At 39.5% G+C, this 21177-nt stretch overlaps 1 protein-coding gene across 1 annotated transcript in view; it reads right to left on the reverse strand.

The window, feature by feature from the left end:
* Positions 1–270: 270 nt before the first annotated feature.
* Positions 271–21177, reverse strand: part of kcnk3a (potassium channel, subfamily K, member 3a) — a 33838-nt gene continuing 12931 nt past the window's right edge. Inside the window, exon 3 of the mRNA XM_026318631.1 lies at positions 271–2653. Coding sequence (XP_026174416.1) covers positions 1734–2653 — 920 coding nt within the window. The 3' untranslated portion in view covers positions 271–1733. The remainder of the gene's footprint in view (positions 2654–21177) is intronic.

Consider the following 21177-nt stretch of genomic DNA (forward strand, 5'->3'; position numbering starts at 1 on the left):
GTTTGAATGTGTTTTTGTGTCCAACAAACAGAATTACTCAGCAGCTGCATTCAACACAGCAAATCCTTCACAGTGAGTTAACACTGATAAACAAAAAAAAACATATTTGACAAAAAATAACATTTCATCAGTAAACACGCAGAAGAATAAAGAGTTGTTTTTAAATGAAATCATATTTTTATTATATTGAAAGAAAAAACACTTTAATTGTATAGCCACACACAGAACTGACTGCAGTCCCTCTATCAGTTACTGAGAGATGCTGGACAATGTTAACAGGCATTTTCATATGTTACAGCAGAAAAAAAGGAAAGACATGACTGTGATATGATGTATTGAGACGATGTAAAGAAAAAAACTAGCAAATAATAATAAAAAAATGTTTGTTTAAGGACACAAAACAGACACTGCATAAAGACCTCAGTTGGCTGAATCAAGTGTGCTAATTGAGGCAGGAGCACTAAGACTCCACTAAGTGCATGAGTTGCAAACTCTGAGCCCACTGAGTGAGGTTTGTTATTCTGAACCATCCACAACGCAGAGTATGAATTCATATATCTCAGACTAAAACGAAAAAAAAAGGGTGTATCATTTACATAAAGCATAAAGTGATTTCATTACAAAAATAAATACAATAGTGGACTAGGTTCCACTGTTTCCTAAAGCATCTTCTAAGGTGCAGCAGTGAATAAGATATGACTTTCTACTATGCACAGGTGAGTTTACAGTACATGCTTTGACTTAAACAGATCAGAATATAATTGTGCTATAAGCAAACATATGACAAGCAACAAGTACATAAAATAGTTTCATGCACAGGAAGAAACTATGAAACAGAAGTTCATAGTAATTTGTACAAAATACAGTGAGGTCTGAAAGGAGCGACAGGGAGGCCTAGTGGTTAGACACGCCATCACAGGGTTTGATCCCCACAACAGCCTGTTCTTCAGCAGCATATTTAAACCATACCTGCTTATTCATTCTCAATCAAAACTGTCATTTAATGTGATCTTTTTCTAACGGAAGGTAAACATACAATGCAGATCAGAAAGTTTGGCTTGAATCTGAACTTCAGTTATAGACACATCAGGAGAAGACACTGATTATTTCTGAAAAACTGGCTTTCCCTCAGTAACACCTACTAGTGAAGTGTCCAAATATATACACATTTTAACGTATTACAAACAAAAATTCTTTTTGGAAAAAATGGATTTATGATTATTCACTAAAATATTTATTAGTGAGGCATTATATACAGTTAATACACTCCAAACTGCTCTCAAAAACAAGTCTCACAGTGTATTTTGTCCCTTTTTGTATATTAGAACATGAAATTCTGTCTAAAGAACAAAGAAACCACTGAATTCAACATTTTATTTTTTTATTCGAATTCAGGCGCAGAGAGAGCTGCATGTTTTTTCCTTGTCTTCTAACATCAACAGTTTCAGAGTTTGTGTAATGAATGCTTCTTAAACAACCATTAGCGTTATTCTCAGTGACATCAGTAACAGTGTTAGTCCTAAAAGGTTTGTGCTTAGCTAATGGAAGTTAAATACATGGCTGGAGCCTGAAGACTACAGCGTCTGTGCCAGGAAGCAGCAAACAGCAGGAGAACTGTGTCTCACTGGAGCTGTGTTCCCTGATGTCCACAGCTAATCCAGTACCACAGTGGGAGGGCTCTCCCTCCCCACATGATCAACACAAGTGGTATTTCACCTGACAGCATGACTGGTTTAGATGGAGCTTCTGCGTTTATTGAGTCTTCTGTAGGTGTTGATGCTGTGCAGACCAGTGGACACTGAGCTGATGCCCGAATGACGTTGCAGGCAGCACACACAGCCATTGGAGTGCAGGGAGTTGGAAAAAGCCTCTCCTTGCTCCATGTAGGTGTCTGAAGTGGAGAGGTCTCGAGGGATGATCATGGGTATGGAGTATTGCAGCTTCTCCCTACTCTTGTACCAAAGGCAAGAGCACATAGATTGAAAGTGGAGCACCTCAGCGTAAACATTGCGTAAACCTCGGCTTGCTGCTCCTCCCCCACTACCTCCGACTGCACTTCCTCCACCACAACCTGACGGCGTGGAGGAGGAGGAGGCTGGGTCTACAGAGCAGTGGATGTGTCCACCCGCCTGACCATTATGAGCAAGGAGAGCCCTCTGCTCTGCATCCCTCTTCTCGTCCTCAGCATTCATGGTCATGAAGCGCAGCACTGCTAAGTTGAGGAAGGCTCCAATCACAGCCAGACCTGTCAGGATGTAGATAAAGCTGAAGGCCACGTACTCTGGCTTGGTCTGCAGGGCGTGCTCATTCTGCAGCGCCACATAGTCTCCAAAGCCGATGGTGGTGAGCGTGATGAAACAGTAGTAGTAGGCGTGAAAGAAGCTCCATCCCTCAAAGTGGGAGAAAGCCAATGCTCCCACACACAGTGTGCTCATGCAGGATATGAAACCAATGGTCACCATGTTGACCATGGAGACCTCTGTGCGCCTCATGCCAAGGCACTTCTTCAGGCGGTGGAGCAGGTACCTGATGAAGGTGTTGATCCGCTCACCCACGCTCTGGAACATGACCAAGGTGAGAGGGATGCCCAGAAGGGCATAGATCATGCAGAACCCCTTTCCTACATCTGTGCTGGGGGCTGCATGGCCATATCCTGAGGGGAAAATGAGAAAGGAGCAGTGTTACTGGGGCAGAACTAATTAAATCTACAGTGCAGAGGACAGGGGTCTGAGAATAGAGGACTACAGGCAGGGAAGAGACCAGGAGCAGACAAATAGAAATGATTTCTTTGATCAGCACTTCTGATAAATTCAGACACTTCATTTCATGGCAGCAGAATGCAATTGGAGATGAGAATGCACAGCAGTGTGGTGGGAATAAGCAAGTACTGATGTCGCATACAGGAGAGAGATCTTGAATAATTCATTGACAATTGGTCTCTGCAGAGTGGCTTCAGCTAATGAGTACATTTGCAACTAATTAGTCTTCTAACAGGACACCACAGGTTAGGTTGCAAGTATTGGTCCTTATTTTATTTCTGTAATAAAATGACTTTGTCCTGTGGTCTCTGCTGCATAACAGAAAAATCAGCAGTGTGTTTCACTGATTTTAGGTTAAATGTCAACATTTTGTCTCATAACATCATGTTCTCACTACTGCTGTCCCACCATATACCAGGACCTCACATTCAACATCATTATCTTCTGAAATATATGCCCCAAATGTTCACCTTGTCGCACACAGAGGCTGAGAGATGATGTCTGATAACAAAGGGATCAACAAATGGAAAAGGTTGACCACTAGTTTGAATGTAATTACTCCAGGGGGTTGATTTAATTCTTTGGGCTCTGGTTTTATTGTCACGCTGATCTGTGCAGTTAAGCCATCTGTCTGTCTGATGCCAAATCTGTTTAAAGCTTTCCCAGTAGTGCAGCCAAAATGAGAGCTATTACAGCTGATCTATCTCTCTGTAGAGGGAAAAACCTGACCCGTTCACCATGAACAGGGACATATTGCTTCTTAGTAGCATTATTTATTTTTAGTCTAATCACCACAAAGAAATTTATCTCATTTTCTAATGACGGAGAGATGGTGAGTACTCGGCTCTGATCATTGGTCGATTTATTGTATACAGTCCATTTCACTAGAGGGACTGACTTCTTGCCAATGTATGATAGTGTTCAGTTTTTCCACACAGTACCAGTTTATTTATACTGATTTTAAACTGTATATTAAACATGCTCAAGCATACTTACATATGTGGGACAGCTGAAATAGCATACTTTTACCTATTTCACATGTTTATCCATTAATCCAACATCCCCAATTTAAATAGCTTATTCAGTACTTATAGTATTTATTTTAACCACTTATTCATAGCTAATTAAAGTCTACAGCCTTTACTTTTATCTAACATTGTAAGCTGTTTATTCAGTACTGTTGATGTATAAGTTATTTCTTTAAACTTCAACAATTAATTTTATAGACTTGTGGTATTGATGCAACTGCATAAGTATCCTCATTCTTTATTGAAAATCATTGCTCTACAAATGATTCAATTCTTACAACAGACCAGTCAAGTTCCTTTGCTCATTTACTCTCCAGTGGATTCTGCTTATTAAAAATGCATAAGTCAGCATGGTTCCATCTGTGAATATAAATGTGGTCTATTGACCCATCATGAATACATATTAAAATTATAACTTTCCAAAGAAAGTGTTATTTGAGAAAGTACAATTTATGCTTCGTTTACAAACTAACCTCAAGCACTACATCAGAAAATATTATGGTTTTAAACTGAAATTTGTTCAACCTTACAAAAGTATTTATTTCAGCCATACTTCTGGCTGAACCCAACAGAAATAAAGTTTTGATATGAAAACACGATTTGGAATATTTTCCGTTATTTCCCCCTCATCAGGCAACTTACCAAAACATCTGACCTCAAAAAACATTCAAATGGTTCCCAGAACTGACCCCCAGTGTGGTAAGTACTGCCTGTTTTGCCCAACATAAAAACATATTATCCCATATTAACATACTGTGTGTAAAACCAGCTATTTTTGCAGAGGGAATGTTACTGGCAGCATAGACTGAAAAGTTGCTTAGTCTTTCACCCACTGAGCATTAATAAAATAAATTCGTTAAGACTGTGGCTTTTATTTTTATTATTCTGGAAATGCAACATCTATAAAATACTTTATTAAATACTTTGGTGTTCCAGTATACTTGTACCACTTTTACAAATTCTTAATAAAATCTTCTGTGTACTGCAGTGTTAGAGTTAGTGCATTGTCTTGTCACACAGAGAGTCAAGGTGGTTGACACCTGAGGAAAGCCATATGCAGTCAAATTGTTGTCAAAATCAAATAGCTAAGACTATTTACTACCTGTCATACCTGACTTAAGTTGTTAGGACAAAACAAGGACATGTTTTATTCCTCATCAATCCAACTTTCTTTTAATTTTAAGAGGATTTATGTGCTGTTTCCTATTTAAAGTTTTACAGAGTGTCCTTTTTTATGAAGTAGCTGTACACCTGTAAAAACAAAAATAAGGTAAATACACATATTGACCATTTATTGTGGAGAGAGCAGGGCAGTGTGTTCAGGTAAGCATGGAGGATGAGCTGCAGGCCTGTCAGCAGCTGTCAGCAGCAGGGATCAGCTTATCGAGACGTGGGGACGACCAGAGTGACAGCGGCGCCCGTCAACAGCAGAAGAAGGAGCTGGAGGCGACAAGGCCAACAGCCCTAGCACAGTGTAAGAATGAAGAGGCCGCCATGACAAGCTCATGCTCCCCTCTCCTCCCTGAGCCTTCCCACTCTGCCAACAGTGACAAAGTTAACATGAGACAGGACGTCTCCATGACTTCTCCAGGAGCGCAGGCGAGGGGAGGGCCACTACAGCCACTCACACTGTTCACATGGATTACAGTCATTGCCACTGGCAGAGGAAAAGTGCAGCCTCACCACTGTAACAGGTAAAGAAACAGTGGACCACAGAGGTGTGACTGACACTTGCATTTCTGACTTGCTACTACTGAATATGGTTAGTTGCAAAATAGCAGTGTCCACATGCAGGAATGGCTGCAACCACTGTATTTGCATAGAGAGATGGGGGAAATAGAAAGAAGACATCTGTGAATTTACAGGCCATCAGGTTTATCCTAAGGAATCAGACATTTCATCTAAAATTAGCTCAGATTCAGAATTTGTGTAAAAATTGTTGCATGATATAAAAGCAGTAATAGCAGCGTATAAAAGACTTTGATACAACCTGGGACAGATTGTCTTGTAACCTAATTTTTGCAATTATCATGTGAAAGAAAAATTGCATAATATTAAAAGCCATTAAGACCCTTTAAAAGACATATTAAGCAAAACTAACAAGCAGCGGAGGCCTATAAATGTCAGCAGAGCACAGGTGCAGCACACTCTAAACTCTCATTCCCTCCTCGCTGCTGCTGCCTCTCATTACCGAATCATAATTTACAGCCAATCATTTAAGCTAATGCCTCTAGCAACATGCTAGTCCTAATTTAAATGCTTCAAAACAAATTATTTTACACAAAGAAGAATTATTCCCTTATGATAGCTGTGCCGTTCCTAAACAGTGCCAACATTTTGTAATTTGGAGATTTAATTTTAAAGACTGATCTTGGCCTGTAACAGATTTTTCACCCTCTAATTCATTTCTCAAATTTTAATCCTCTCATATTCATTTTAGCAGATGGGCATGAAGCTTTAGTCAGTGCTGCACTGTGTTAACCCTCACTCAGATTTACTAAGTAAAATGGCTGATAGCTTCCAACACTGCTGATCTATGGCAATGCAAATAATATCACTGGAACTGGTTGTCATTTCACTTTGCTGTCATATGATTGCTGGTTTATCTTCAAAAATATCAGCTCAGTGAATACAGTTCCTTCCCCCCTCTAAAGCACATCATCATCCACATCACTCACTGCATCTAAAGTCTTCATTATACTGATTAATTAGGCAGGGATAAAAACAGGCTCGGGAAATACATCAAAGAATGGCATAATGTGGCTGTTAGGGCTCCAGATCTCTGTCACTCAATTACATTTTCATTGATTACCAGGCACAATTTGTTCTCGTCATCAAGATGAGAAGTACAAGTTATTCATCAAGAGCATCACCTCACCAAATGGGGAAGGATTCTTAAAGTGGTGATGGATTTTAAAGGGTCTAATTTATAACGTGTTTGTTAAAAGCAGAAGCTGTTGAAAGCAATGTGTGGCTAAAAAAAGAAACTGTCCAACATGAAAAAATGCCACAAAAGGAAAACAGATGTTTCAGATGCCAGAATAAATACATAAGTTATGCACATTGATGGGACAAATCATGTTACGACATGACATGTTATATCTATACAGTGTCTACCCTGTAGAGACACTGAAAATTTCCATCCTGTCTCTGGAAATACAGTCTCACTGGTGGCAGTTACTCTTCTGGGATGCTGTGGTGAGTGATAATGTCCTTAGACATCTCTACACCCTGGAGACCAGTCTGTGCCAAACTGTAAAATAAGCTCATCAGTGTTTGTGGTGCAGGGTTTCACTCACGACAGAGAGACAGAGGTTAAAACAGTAGCACGCTGGATCCTCTAGTCTTTGCATAAAAGGTATAATTAAAGGATATATATTAACATTTCAAGTTACTTTCTGGAAAAAATCTGTTTTTAGTGTTATGCTTAAAATACTGCTTTTGCTATTTTGAATTAATGCTATTTTTTCCCCTTAGACATAAAATATATCAGGGTAAATGTTCAGGAAGTATAAAATGATTCACAATGTATTTCCATTTAATGTAATAGTGTAATCATAAAAAATAGTCCCTTCTTTGACTGATCATCATAAAACTTTGAACTTGCCTGTAAATTCTTCTAAATATACATTTTCCTTGCCTTGCTAAGTGTATTATACAACCTGACTATACAATATATATGTAGAGAAAATTATAAAGAGCAATAAACAAAATGAGCCGTGAAGACAAACATATGCTTCTTCCTGCATTGACATACATTTACTTTGGGAAATCCTCATGTCAGCAGCTAGTTAAAAACTCCCACTGAAGAAGAGCAGCTACAGAGTTGGTAATAATTTACACTGCGAGCACATGATGGCTGTAAACTAATTCCTTCTGCAAAGTTGAAATGTGATGAGGTGCTACAATCACAATATTCAGCCGTATATGGGAAACCTGGTGCGTCAACGTACAGGTGGCCTGAGCAGGTCACTGTGACATCACTCACTACGTTCATGCCTTCCCTAAAATGCTGCACAGATTGGGGAATGTTCAGTACAACTGTGTAAATAAACACTATAGTCATGTCATCCCCTTGGTACAGGCTGTCTTTGACCAGCAGCCCACTTTGCTTCCCAGCATGCCTTCTCCACAGCTCACTTTCATCGCCAGCTGTGTCTGGCCAAAGATATCATTACACAACTCCGCAAACTGTAACTCATGTTCACTTGTAAGCATTGAGCGTTTCCATGAATCACACCCAGTGATGTTAATGCAGCAGTTTATCATATTCCTGTTTTTTCCACAATTGAAGTTGCATCTCCACAGACCCTCAGACCCCCATCAATACACAGCCACAGACATCTCAAACTCCAGATGACCCCGTGATTGTTTATTCAGGCCCTCAAACACAGCTCTGGCTCTCCCACCTTCCTCCATTATACCGTTCAGCTTTTGACCTACAAGGTCTCGTTGACAGCTGCTGTGTAATGTCTGTGTGTGAAAGCAAAGAATCCCAGGAAAATGTTGTATTAAAAAAAAATCAATATTTAGAGTCAGTGAGTGCTTCTTGGAAGAAAAAACATAGATGTTTCCTTTATTTTCAATGGATTAGAGAAACATAATCTTTTCTGCTGTTTTAACGCAACTTCAGTGTTATTCACTAGAGCAGTACTGATGCAGAAATGATGAGATGAGTCACAACATATGGTAATTTACATTTCTAGTGGTCAGTCTGCAAGACTCTCAAAAACCCACTGAGCGTGACACAGTTTCCCACAAAGTCTGCCTGTTTATTTTATGAGCAACACAAGCCATTTGCTTTGCAAAGTACCTGTGATGCAAAAGGAAGAGTTGGGTCAGAGCCTAAGAATGTTTAGTTTTTCACAAATAAAAAAAGGTCAAGCAGTGATAGGCAACAGGTTTAAGGCTTAGTTTAGCTTTCAAATATATACAGTAATGTTTCTAGGCGAGTGTTAGTCAAGACTGTAGGTACAACCAACTGCAGATAAGCAAAAATTGTCCAAGCTTAAGCAAGTGACCAATGTAACCCACACTACCAAGTTAGTTTTGAGCCTAAACATAACCAAGCTTTGATTTTAAGATCAGCTCAAAATATATATTGTTACTGATGTACTTGCTGTATTTGGCTTCTAGGATGATTTATGTTGTACACTAGTGAGTTAATCACAAGACATCTGCTAAAACTGCTAAAACTGCTGTACAATTGATATAATAATTGTTTTGAAAACCAAACTCAGCAGGGAGACCAGGTTGTCCTGCTCGTCCTGCATGTCCCTTGGCTGGACGTTCAGTGTCGTTGGTGCACGGGTAGAAAGTGTTTTAGATTAAAGTGCTTTGTAGAACGTTCCTTTCATCATGTTCCAAATGAGGCTGTTTAAATGTTATATGTCACCTTCTACATGACACTGTTGTTGCCGTCAGCAGACTGTAAAATAGTGCGAATAATCTCTCTCATCAAATTTTAATTATGTGAACAACGAGCCCATCCAACCAGTACAAGACAAAGAGAACATGGTGATATGGGACGTATTTATCACAAGCAATCTCATGTAATGCCAGAGGAGACATTGGCAAAGCGTCTGTCTGGGTTCACTTTAACTTGGTTACCCCCATGTGGGCTCCAAATCGGGCCTGGGAGCATGTGCTCTCATCCAGCACACAGCTGAGTCCCGAACACTAAAGCACCACAAGCCTGAAGACCAAAGCGACCAGAGAGCTGTGACTGGGCTGCCAGTGCCCTGAATTTACCTGTCCTGTCCTACAACATTCACATGCTCTCTGCTGAAGCACTAATCTGTGCCTGTGTGTGTCCGACCATCCTGGTCTTACGGTTTGCTTTCACAGTGAAAGAAAAAAAAAATCCTAACAGGGTCTATTTCCAAACGAACTCCTTAGGTTCCTTTTTAGGGGATATGAGAGGAAACCTTGGCAGGCTGTAGTTTTCCATGAGGTCAGTAAGCAAGGCATTCCAAGCTGAGTGTGAGATCTGTGGGAGGGTTAGCTAATTAAATAAATCACATGATTTATGTACCTGATACACAGTTGATACTGACTTGTTTTAAAACTTACAACACAGCTGGACAAAAATGGGGTTCACACACAGATACTGTACACAGCAGGGGAGCAGGAGGAGGAGGAGGAGGAGGAGGAGAGAGGAAATAATGCAAGAAGAGGAAACATTTAGAAATGACACTGAGGGGAAACAGGTTTTGAATACATAACTCATGCTCTGCACTGTAAACAAAGACAGAGTAAGCTTTAATTTAGAGAGTAGGAAGTCTTCAATTTACAGTCATTGCTAATATAGAAACTCTGAGTTGGAATTTCTGTCCAGCATTTTAAGAGATCAGCTCAAATAACAGCATATCTGTTTTAAGTGGTCCATTTGGGTTATCTGCTTTACAAGTGTGCCTGTGTGGGCACACAGACAAAGGGAGTAGAGGGAAAGAGGGTACATGTTGGGTAATGTGACATTGAAATTGTAATTTCTTTCTTTAGGGTATACATGTTATAATTCAGTGACATGAACAACTGGCAGGAGTGAAAAACAAACCAGATACACAACAAATACATGACTACTCAGTCAGGATCCCCTGTTATCTGACCACTGGAGTCGTAATGAGACCAGTTCCTAATCACCACTTGTACCCTACACTTGATCTACATTCTGCAGTTTATTAGTAGAACAGATCACAGCTAAAGATAAATTAATGAAATAGGTAAAGGTGGATAGATACAATGCTAGATTCTATCACTTCTTGTATTATTACCAATGCAAAATTCATCTAAACATTCAGTGCTCAATTATTTGAAAAAAATAAAGGTTTTAACAAGATGAACTTTTATATAATCGATAGTGTTAAATACCATGAAAATAACAAATTAGGAGTGTGACAGGTGCTGCATGAAGAAATCTGATAGAGCTGTACTAGGACATCAAACAGAAAAGGTTGGGAAGCACAGGCCCAGACTTCAGACCCCACTATGCATAATTAGTCACAGATGCCACTGCTGATGATAGTGGTGAGGATGACGAGGATCATTCTGTGTGAAATATATAAAGAGCAGAGACACACTTACATCTAGGCTAGGAACTGGGCCAAGTGTGAATCAGGAGACAACTGCTGAAATCCACACACTGTTAAGTGCCACTGATCCATCTGCACCGCAAACAGCGTTTTGTTTTTCTTGCACATGAAGCTGTTACCGTAGTACTTAAACAAGATTTTATGGTTTTTAATCTTGACACACAGGAGGGGTCTCTCTCTGACTCAGCATGTGCAAAAAGTCCAGCTCATAAGTGACAAGCCGATAGGACGCGATCATTTCATGCCTGCCTTGTGATTTCTCATCATTTGTACTACAGCTGGGAAATTTTTCATTGAGTTAAATGCTCTTTTTAAAAATAGCTGCTGCTGTCTTGTTAGGCTTCTCCCTGTTTCTGTCACTCTCACACTTATTTCCTTGTCAGTTTTTCTCTTTCTACTCTCTTCTGACTCTATTTCTCTTCTCCCTCAGTATCTAACTCAGATATGTGTATTTGCTCTGTGTTGGAGGCCTGTGCAGCACAGTCACTTACCTGTCACCTGACTCCACTGATATATTACATATGTCCTGGCTCCCATTCAGCTCTTTCAACTGCTCTCAGGGAGCAGATGCTGTCCTAAACAGACATGTTCTGGTAAAGTGGATGAACCGTAGTCTGCCACATAAAACACACAGATCAGTTTACACAGCATGAAGGACAATATGGAAAACCTTTGGATTAAATTAGAGGACAAAGGAACATACGATCACTGGAGCCAATCCAGGTTCATATTGAGTGAGAGGCAGGTTACAAACTGGACAGATCGCCAGTCTATTACAGGGTATTAGCAAAAATCTGCACCCATGAATAAAGTTCAGCACGTCTGTATGGTAAATACGAAGCTGGACCCAGGACATACATCTTCTCATATAACTTCTGGCAACAGAGTTAGCGAGAACATGTAGACATCCGAAAATGTCAAGTTATTTTAACATACAAGATCTGGTTATAGTACTGAGGTATTACTGATGCGTAATGTTAATTGATGGGTGCTCTTAGTAATATGGTGTATTACAGTTTTGTATTAGTCAAAGGGATCAGTCAGTGATCTCCAAACTTTCATAAAATGTAGCAGTGAACACTAATAATTATAATAATGTGATTGACCCACATTCAACCCTTCTTTCCACACATGCAATTCCTGGATCAATTGATTATTTTTAGCTTTTGTTTTAATTTGAAAGCTAAATGAGGTAAGAGTGTGGAGTCAAACAGTGTTACATAACTTTTTAGCTGCAGAAAAGTAGGTTGGTCTTAAACTCTCATTGAAATTTGTGGTCACCATCCTGTGGTCCATTGAGGGCCCATCTGATGTTCTAAGCTGTTTAAGAGACAAATCATTTTCAAGGGGATTTAACGTAGATCTACAAACACGTGGCACACACATCAACACTCTCACACAGAGAGTATGTGTGCGATCCTTGCACAATGGCTTTCTATCAGAGACATGGATGCTGATCGGCGTTCTGGCTGAGCTCTCTGACTAGGCACGTTGCCATATTGTAAAGCTATCAAATGTCATGTCATGTGCTGGCACCTGCCTTGATGACCAGATGAAATTAAATCAAGTAATGGACCTTATTTAGGTATTATATGAACTCGACTGTGCTGCCTGCTGCTCCTGATCCTTCTCTATACTGGAGACTATTTGTTGTTTATCTATTTCCTTTGAATAAAATATCAAAATACAAAATTTGTTTGGCTCAGTGCTCTTTCATAAGGGAGCCACAGCATACTACACATAATCTTCAATAGCAATACATTTCTTTTTCAAGTGCAACACATTTGTTTGAGCATTGCAACTATACTGAATGACCATCCAGTTTTCACTGTCAGGTCTCCTTGTCACCTTGGTAAGGTAACCATTGCCTCAGGCTGCCCATATGGCAGGAGCAGACAGGGAGCAGAGTATCAGCTCCGCCTCCGCTCAATCTGCAGGTTCACCTTACCAGACCTGGGTCACAGTGCCTGCAAATCCATCCGTAGCATTTGTTTTAACCTACTTGGAGAATTAGAGTATGTTTGTGATTTTATTCAAAAGTACCATTTACTATAATAATTCTCAGTATATACAGGTGGTGTTGAGAAAATGTGTATAATTAGCTTCTTTTGTCTTTTTCAGTGATATTTACAATGTGGCAACTCAAGGCAGTTTGGGATGTATAACTACTACAATAAATTTAGAATCTAAAGGTTGAGTCATGGCAACTGGACTTTCAGTTTTCAAGGCAGAAATGTTTCACCACCCATTCAAGTGGCTTCATCAGTCTGGGAAAGGCTGGACTGGAACCCCCAAATTTATCTCCCAGGTTGGTTTCACTCCTCCCCTAGTCCCATAGGCTCACTAGGTGAGCTAAGCAAATCAGGTGAGAGTCGTTAGACCCACGCTCCTGAGTTGGTTTCACTTCACACCTGGTCTGAAGAGGCTCATTGAGTGAACAAAGGAGTGAGCTCAGGTGGGGGTCGTTGGATCTAATGGTGGACTCATTCTGATTCCCCAACTGTCTGCAGAGTCTGTCCTTCCTGGGAAACATTTGATATGTTCCTTAATTTGCTGGGAACAGATGAAAGGGCAGCCTGGTATATTGATACATTTATAATCCAGCCTGACTCTCATTAAGAGCCAGTCTGATAGTCACAATGCTAGGTTTACTTGGCAAGCTGGTGCAGATGTCTTTTTGGTGATGTCTTTTAATTCCAGCACCAAAGAAGGCGTTCAAAAGCTCTTTTTGTATTTGGAAAACTTTGAAATAGGCGGCACTGCCTCATTAATGTAGTGTAGTAAAAACAAGTGTGCACAGTAGGATTACTCAGACACTTTATCAATTGCATTTGAGCAAACTGGCTAGAGGAAAATATTCTAGAAAATTATTCTCAGGATTTTAGCTTTTAAAATGTTTGTTTTTACAATATGTGGCCAAAGAAATAGTATAATTAGTGTTATTGAAGATTATGTTGTATTTATGGGGTTTTAAATTTCAATTTCTATATGAAACCAGAATTCAGTACATGCCTATTGACCGCCCTGGCTGGTTGTGTATATCGAAACGAACTGGCAGACATGTATGTTAAAACTGGCTCAACTTTCACAGCAACATAATGAAACAGAAAAGTGCTGGATTGGCAGGTTAAGTTCAAGTGAATGCACATTCCCATTGGATTATTTTGTAATGCAAGTTCTGTAGTTCTACTGTACTGTACTATACTTTCTACTGTACTGTACCTTCTGCTGTACTGTACTTTCTACTGTACTGTACTGTACTTTCTACTGTACTGCACTTTCTACTGTACTGTACTGTACTTTCTGCTGTACTGTACTGTACTTTCTACTGTACTGTACTGTACTTTCTGCTGTACTGTACTGTTTTCTATTGTTCACTGCAAAAATAGATAAAATAATTGCTAAGTGATAATTTTATCAATTTAGTTGAAAGTCCCCATTAAACCATCAGGACAGTACGCTTGAAATGTAAGTTCACTCAGATTGTCAGATTGCTTCTTGACCAATCAATTGGTATAAATTGCCGTAAACAGGAAATATCCTGGCACTGTTTCCACGACGGCACATCAGCATGTGGGTGGGGAGCAGACACATCATCCCTGACAGCTGTAATATTTGGATGGTTCTGGAGAAAACAGGTAGCAGCCTGTTGTTTTAGCCCAGGGTTGTCACTTTGTTTCTCTTTTTGTTTTGAATGGATATTAAATGTGTACTCATAAAGTTGTGCTCCAATCACAGCCCTCAGGGGTAAACACAACCCAACTATCACTGTTATTATCACTACACCCGTGTGTAACGGTCCACTTCATCCAGGTTCGCTTGTTGAGAGTTTAAGCAGATGCCGGAAACAAATAGGAAAACAAATTCCCTTCGGAGACAGTATATAAGCCGGACGAGCTACATTTGCTTGGCACTGTCAGACAGAATCTTTCCTGATCTTGGAGCCAGTTGGAGTAGCGTAAAGCTAATACCAAATACGTTACCAAAGCATTCGACACAACGCCCCCTCTGAACTCGGACAAGGTTGGAGCCGTCAGGAGCCAGTGAGTTGTGAGAAAATCACTTCAGGTTGTTATGATAAGGACGGCAATGAAAGCTCTCGTTTTTTTCTGTGAACCATAAACATTCAGTATTAACTTCTCACCTCAGTGTTTAGACACTTTCCACACTGCTCAGGAGTCTACCACGCTTGATGTGGAAAGATTTTTTTTGACACATGCATGGACTGAGGCTACTAAAGCTCCACCATCTCTACAGTAGTCACTCTGGAGATAGCTCAGTGCTTTGGGCACATAATCAACACCCAGCCAGCTGGTATAAACCCCCCTCTCATGTGTGTGGAAATGTGTGTGAGAGCTGTGTTTCATGACATTGTGTATTCCTCAGGAAGAATTTGTCTGGTGTGGTTGTGAGACTAGCTGTGTGTGAGTTTTTTTTTATCAGCAGAGACTAGTTATAATTTTTGGGGTGCTGTAGTGCAGTTTGTATATAGCTTCATTTGATATCTTTTTATTGAATTTGTACTGTAAAGCAGCTGTTTCAGAAAAGCTAAATCTTCTGGTGTTATAGTTTTTCAGACATCAATAATCATACTTGCTCTTTTTCTTGACTTTGATGCATTACCCTGTTTGTGTATGTTGTGCTGAGCGATTATACAGATACACATCACACAGATACAAACACATATATAATGAGCTTCTGAGCAAATTTCCCATTAGCATTTAGGCATTTCTCCAAGAAATAAACACAGACAATTTGCAGCTCAGTGTCGGCTATAATCGTGTGTCTCCTAAGTATCATTGAGGAAAATATGTAGATGCTTTTGTGTCAGTGTTTTTCTCACTTATCTGTATAATTCATAATGCAGTGAAACGCAAGTCCTTGTGAGTAGTTCACCTGAAATAGATCTCATGCACTTGTAACATTATTGTTCATGCACTGCATGAACTGCAGCAGTGTGGACATTAGCATTATTATTAATTGTAATTTCCGGGAGACTGATTCTCTGGGATGTTTTTTCATGTCCAGATGTGCAGGAGAATGTGATTTTTTAATTTTTTAATTATGCTAATACTTTCAAAATGTTTAGAAATATACTGGTATGTTTATTGTTTTTGTCCTGTTATGTTGAGAAGGAATTAATTCAGTACATGCAAAAAGTTTTTACTGGGAATGCATATTCTAAAAATTGTTTAACTTAAAATCACAAAGGTAAAATGAAAGAAGCTTGTGCAGCAGAGGCAGGCCAGAGGTGCTGCCACACCTGGATATAGAATACGTCTCTAGCGTGAACTTTTCCTGCAAAGCCTCTTTTTTTATGCCAAACCTGACTGCAAAGTCAAAGAACAGTTACAGTCTTATTACCGTCATTGTTTGTGGAATATTATCCCAGCTGTCTGCACACGGAGCAAGTTTCCAATACCTTTCCTTTTCAGGTCACAAGAGAAGAAACATACTGACACAGCTTCACTCAACAGACAGCATGTGACACTTTTACAGCCACTGAGTCACATCACATACCCTATGTTCCTTAGCGCTAATGATCACTGTTAGTGAGCATAGGGTAGAGGTGACGTTTGAACTGAGCTCACTGCTTCTCAAACGGTCAGTATGATTCAATATTAAAGCAGAGCTCTGGTGATTTTTAATATTTTTCTTCTCACCTAATCACATGAAAAGACTAAAGCAGCAGTGGATGGTATGTTTCTGGACACGTGGTCATTTCAAATCAGTCCCACAAACATCAACCTGTTGCTGTTGTGAATGCTCACTAGAACTCCAGAAAATATAAATCTGCCAGTGAAAATAGATCCAAACCATAAACACGACGTACTCTTGAACTAGGAACCAATGGGCTTGCAGTTGGATACTACAGATAGGGTAGGGAAGTCAGGAGGTAAGTCAGAAGTGGACTAATGCATTGTTGGCTTCTTCTCATTTGAATTTGTTGACAATAGCAGAATAACATCAGACTTATCTTTTAAAAGGCTCAGTTCCACTAATTCTGTTTTATATAAACTGAGGCATTGTATTTCCTTTACGCAGTAACAGTGGTGATGGAGTTGTAATGATATTTAGTGTCTGGAGCGCTGGGACACATTCTCAGTTAATCTCAAATTTCCACTGCAAGGATTAGGACATTAATCGAGCGGCGTGTCCAGCCCTCACTAAAAGCTCTGGGTTCTGAAAGAGGCACATAATTTAATAGTGCAGGACATGAGATTATAGATGTTCTTAAAAGAGTTCACATTTCTGACTAAACAAACCTCACAGGAGTCAGTTTGCCACAGTTCTGCTGAGCCTTTACAAAAGTATATTTATACTCTGGAACAGAATCAGTAAGTGAAAGAGATTCAGATCTCACTACTGTGTACTATTGTATTTGGTTAAACTCCAATCAGCCCCCACTGAACAATGAAGTCTAATAAACACAAAGTCATGTTTTGTTTAGTGAGTCAGGCAGACACTCAAATTTCCATTGAGGCAGCAGACAATAGGTAAACACTGGCTGGTCATGTGAACGGAGCAATGAGAGCCACTTCTATCAACTTTCTCAGATGTGGCTCCCTCAGATCCAGAACAGCAACAAGCTCGCTCAGCCAACAGCAGCTGTGGATGTTTCGTGGCTTCTTTCTGTAGATTCGCTGCCTACAGCACAGCGTAAAGGCTTTGACTCTTTGCCATCAATGCTTATTGAGCAGTAATCTGCTTTTAATTAGAGCAACTGAATTACAAGTGAGTGCTGGAAATGATATGCAAAATCATGAAACACTCTGACACTTGAAGTTGCTTGGTTTATGTTGTTAATTATATTTATATATAAGTATTGAGTTTTGTGTTTTACTTTCTCTTGTGAGTCTGTAATATAGTATTTCCTCTAACTTCAAAGCAATCAATATATAAAAGGAATAACTTATCAAGATTCACTGTAGTGGAGTGATGATGTCTTCATTAAGGTTTGTTTCTCATTCAGATCCACTTACTACTCACACACAAGTCAGAAAGGTTAAGCACATTGGCCTCAGAAATAGAAATAGTATTTCCTTTTAAAGCTGCATTAGCCAAGAATTTTCCAAGAGGCAGCAAAAATAAGCTTCTCCTACTGAGACCTCTCTTTTAAATTCAAACTAAGTAAAACACTACATTTGCTTTACATACCTCAGGGAAATGTGCAATGTGTAGTAATAAAAAAGGCTACAAGTCAAAATGAGTTAGGAACCACTGTTAGGGAGAGAGAAGCTGATTTTTCAACACGACTGAACCTTTCTCCCATGATCCTTTCTGTATCGTTTGGCATAAAATGATCAGACAGGTGTGTAAACATGAACATGTTGTGTGCAGTGACATTTACTGTCAAACAGAACATGTCATGATTTCTGGGTTATCCAGGGCTGCTAGCTGCTTTAAATTACTTCTGAAGAGCTACAGAACACACAAAGGTGGTTTTTCATGCTGCATCTGTGGAAACCCGTTTGCAATGGCCTCCCTCGTTTTACTTTAACCAGTGTGTCATTTTCAGCTGCCCACTTACAGCTGCCTGTATGTGGTCTTCCTGTGACCTTAGAGACACAGAGCTGGGCAAATCAAAGAGCGTGTGGTCATCCTCTCAGTTTTCAGTGAGCGCCCTGTGGCAGCACTGACTCAAAGATGCTGAGTCTGCTGCTCTTTGTTGATTAACGTGTTACTAACATGAGCAAACACGTCATGCAGTTTGACATGCAACTTCTGGGACCTTGAAATCTGTTCCATCTCTTTTGTATCATTAAAAAAATATATAATGATGTTAATCACAAAGAAACATTTTGTCATTTCTTTCAGGAAAAGCTCTAAGTCACATGACTTGACTGTGTTACACTGACTGCTGCCAGGTAATTTACTTTGCTCTGGGGCCTTTTTATGCAAACACCACATGGAGTTACAGTTACCTTATCCCCCGAGTCTCTTAAAACACAGCAGCAGATCCATAGCAGGGCTGCGATCAATTCACTCCCAGTTCAGTTAAGCTGTAATCTAAAACAGATCTGGATGTTTCCAGACCAATCATTCTTAGTCTGTTCATTGTAGATTTCTACATTTTTTAGCAGTTTTGCATAGTGACTTTTGATGAGCGGCGCCATAAAATCTATAATGATATTTAAAGAATCCAAATAAATACATTAAAAAAAAATCAAAGCCCTTCTTAGCTAAAGCACCTGCAACAACCAATAAAAGCTGCAGAAAGTAAAGCAGGGCTTTGGGAAATATAACAATTTGCATTTAAGAAACTTTAGAAATCTTATTGCTGATATTTGCTAGTTTCTTAGTGACTGCAAAAGTAAAAATGTCACACATATCTGTAAGGCTAAAAGATGCTAAAACCAATCACAAAACACTGGATAAGATATTTCATTTGTTTTCTAAAATAAATATCCACTCTTGCAAAACAATATCTGCTTGTAGCAGCTGTCTGGTTCAAGTAACATTACTTTTTCAATATTTAGCTGGGATCACAATCTTTTCTATTTGTGACTGTACTCACAGGGAACCAGTCCTTCCTTCAGCCCTGAACCGGAACATCACAGTCACCATAGGAAAAAACCCAACAAAGGCATCAGCATCCACTCACTGTTGGTGTGAATGTATTACTGGGTGAGCCAGTGATCTTCCCACGGCCACACATTTTTACTGTAAGTGCATCTATATGTGCCCCATCTTGTTTGGTATCAATGCTGATGACATGAGAGTTACGTTCTTCACACCCTCATCCACTCAGAGCACTAACTTATACTGACTGAAGTAATCACCATTAATAATTCTAACTAATGGGTGCAGATTTATAGCTGGTGCCAAATCAAAATCTGTGCCAGTGATGAAGGTAAAACAATGGACAGATATTTTTTTTGTCAGTCGACATTCGCAGAGGATTTTCTGAGCATCCCTGATCTTTTTCAGCAACATCCTGTTTCACCCTAAAACACTAATGTGCTTCCACACTTGGTAGCTGCCCAGTACAACAACTGATGTACTGGTGGTGACAGAGCAGCTCAACTGGAGCTGGAAGGGCTTCAGCTCCCTGATTCCAGTCACTTTAAATGTGATGGAAGAATGTTGCCTGCAAACCAACCAGCAGATTTTCCTCACCAGTCCAAGGCTGCAGCCCCGACTGGATGATACCTTTGGGGATTAAAACAACTCGTGCAGATTGCATGTCCTGAAAGCATTTGTATTCAGTTCCTCTCTCCTCCACAGAATACAGATTCATAGACTACAGACGTTGAGCTCCTCTATCAAAACACTGACCTCATGTCTACTAAATCAGCAAGAGGCAAAGAGCCAAATGATCTTTGGACAAAAACTATTTAACAAGAGGTGATTCACAATAATAAAAATCCAAGCAAAACATGTGATATTGAAGGAATGTTTTGCTAACTGCAACCATATGGTGACTTTAAAGGGTCCTATGCAAAATAAAAGTTTTCTTTATGAGCCTAAGAGCAAAGTAAAAGACTTCAGAGATTAGATATTAGACAAAGGATCAGAAGTCAAAATGCATTTTTTCAAGATTAATTCTCTGCAATTTAAAGGAACAAGATTTGCTCTGAGGGGGGTCAGGTAAAAGGTCAGTAACAAATAATACATAACAAATAATGCATACAGTCTTTTTGATGTCTTCCATGCAGATAATTGTGCCCAGGTTTTGAGATGTGTGTCTGACATTTTTACCTCTTCCAAATAAAACAGATACTTCTTTACATAACTAGAAAAACGGTGTTTCAAAATTGAACAGTAACTTATCTTTCTACAAACAAAGAATCCTTATTCATTTAAAGTCCTGGGCAAATTAAGTAAAACTCTTGGCTCGGTTAGACACCACCACATGAACCTAAGACACTTGGATAGAGTAAAGTCATGGTTACAGATCATAAAAACAAGTCTGACTTCCCTCCTTCTCTGCTTGCCTCTACTATAATTGTTTGACTACCAGGCTCAGCAGCTGACATGCAGAGTAAGAACGGGATCAGAAAATAGTCTACACCTGTTCAAATCTCTAAAATCTCTCTCTTCTCTCTGTCCCAGGCCTTCACCAGCCAGATTAGTCTAAGGGTTTTGTGTTTTATTTGCAGCCATCACACACTGCGTTTATTACTGACCTACATATATATTTTTTAGCTACAATCAAAACAGCTCTCAACAAAGTCTGAGCTTTATCTATAGGAAGAGGGACATTGTTTCTGGAAAGAGATGCTTCTAGTGAACTCTTACATTTTATTTCTCAGTACTACTGTAATTTCTCTTCTCAACATTTTCTGCTTGACTTGA

Source organism: Mastacembelus armatus, chromosome 24 (genome assembly GCF_900324485.2).
Source record: "Mastacembelus armatus chromosome 24, fMasArm1.2, whole genome shotgun sequence".
In the NCBI taxonomy this organism is placed as follows: Eukaryota; Metazoa; Chordata; class Actinopteri; order Synbranchiformes; family Mastacembelidae; genus Mastacembelus; species Mastacembelus armatus.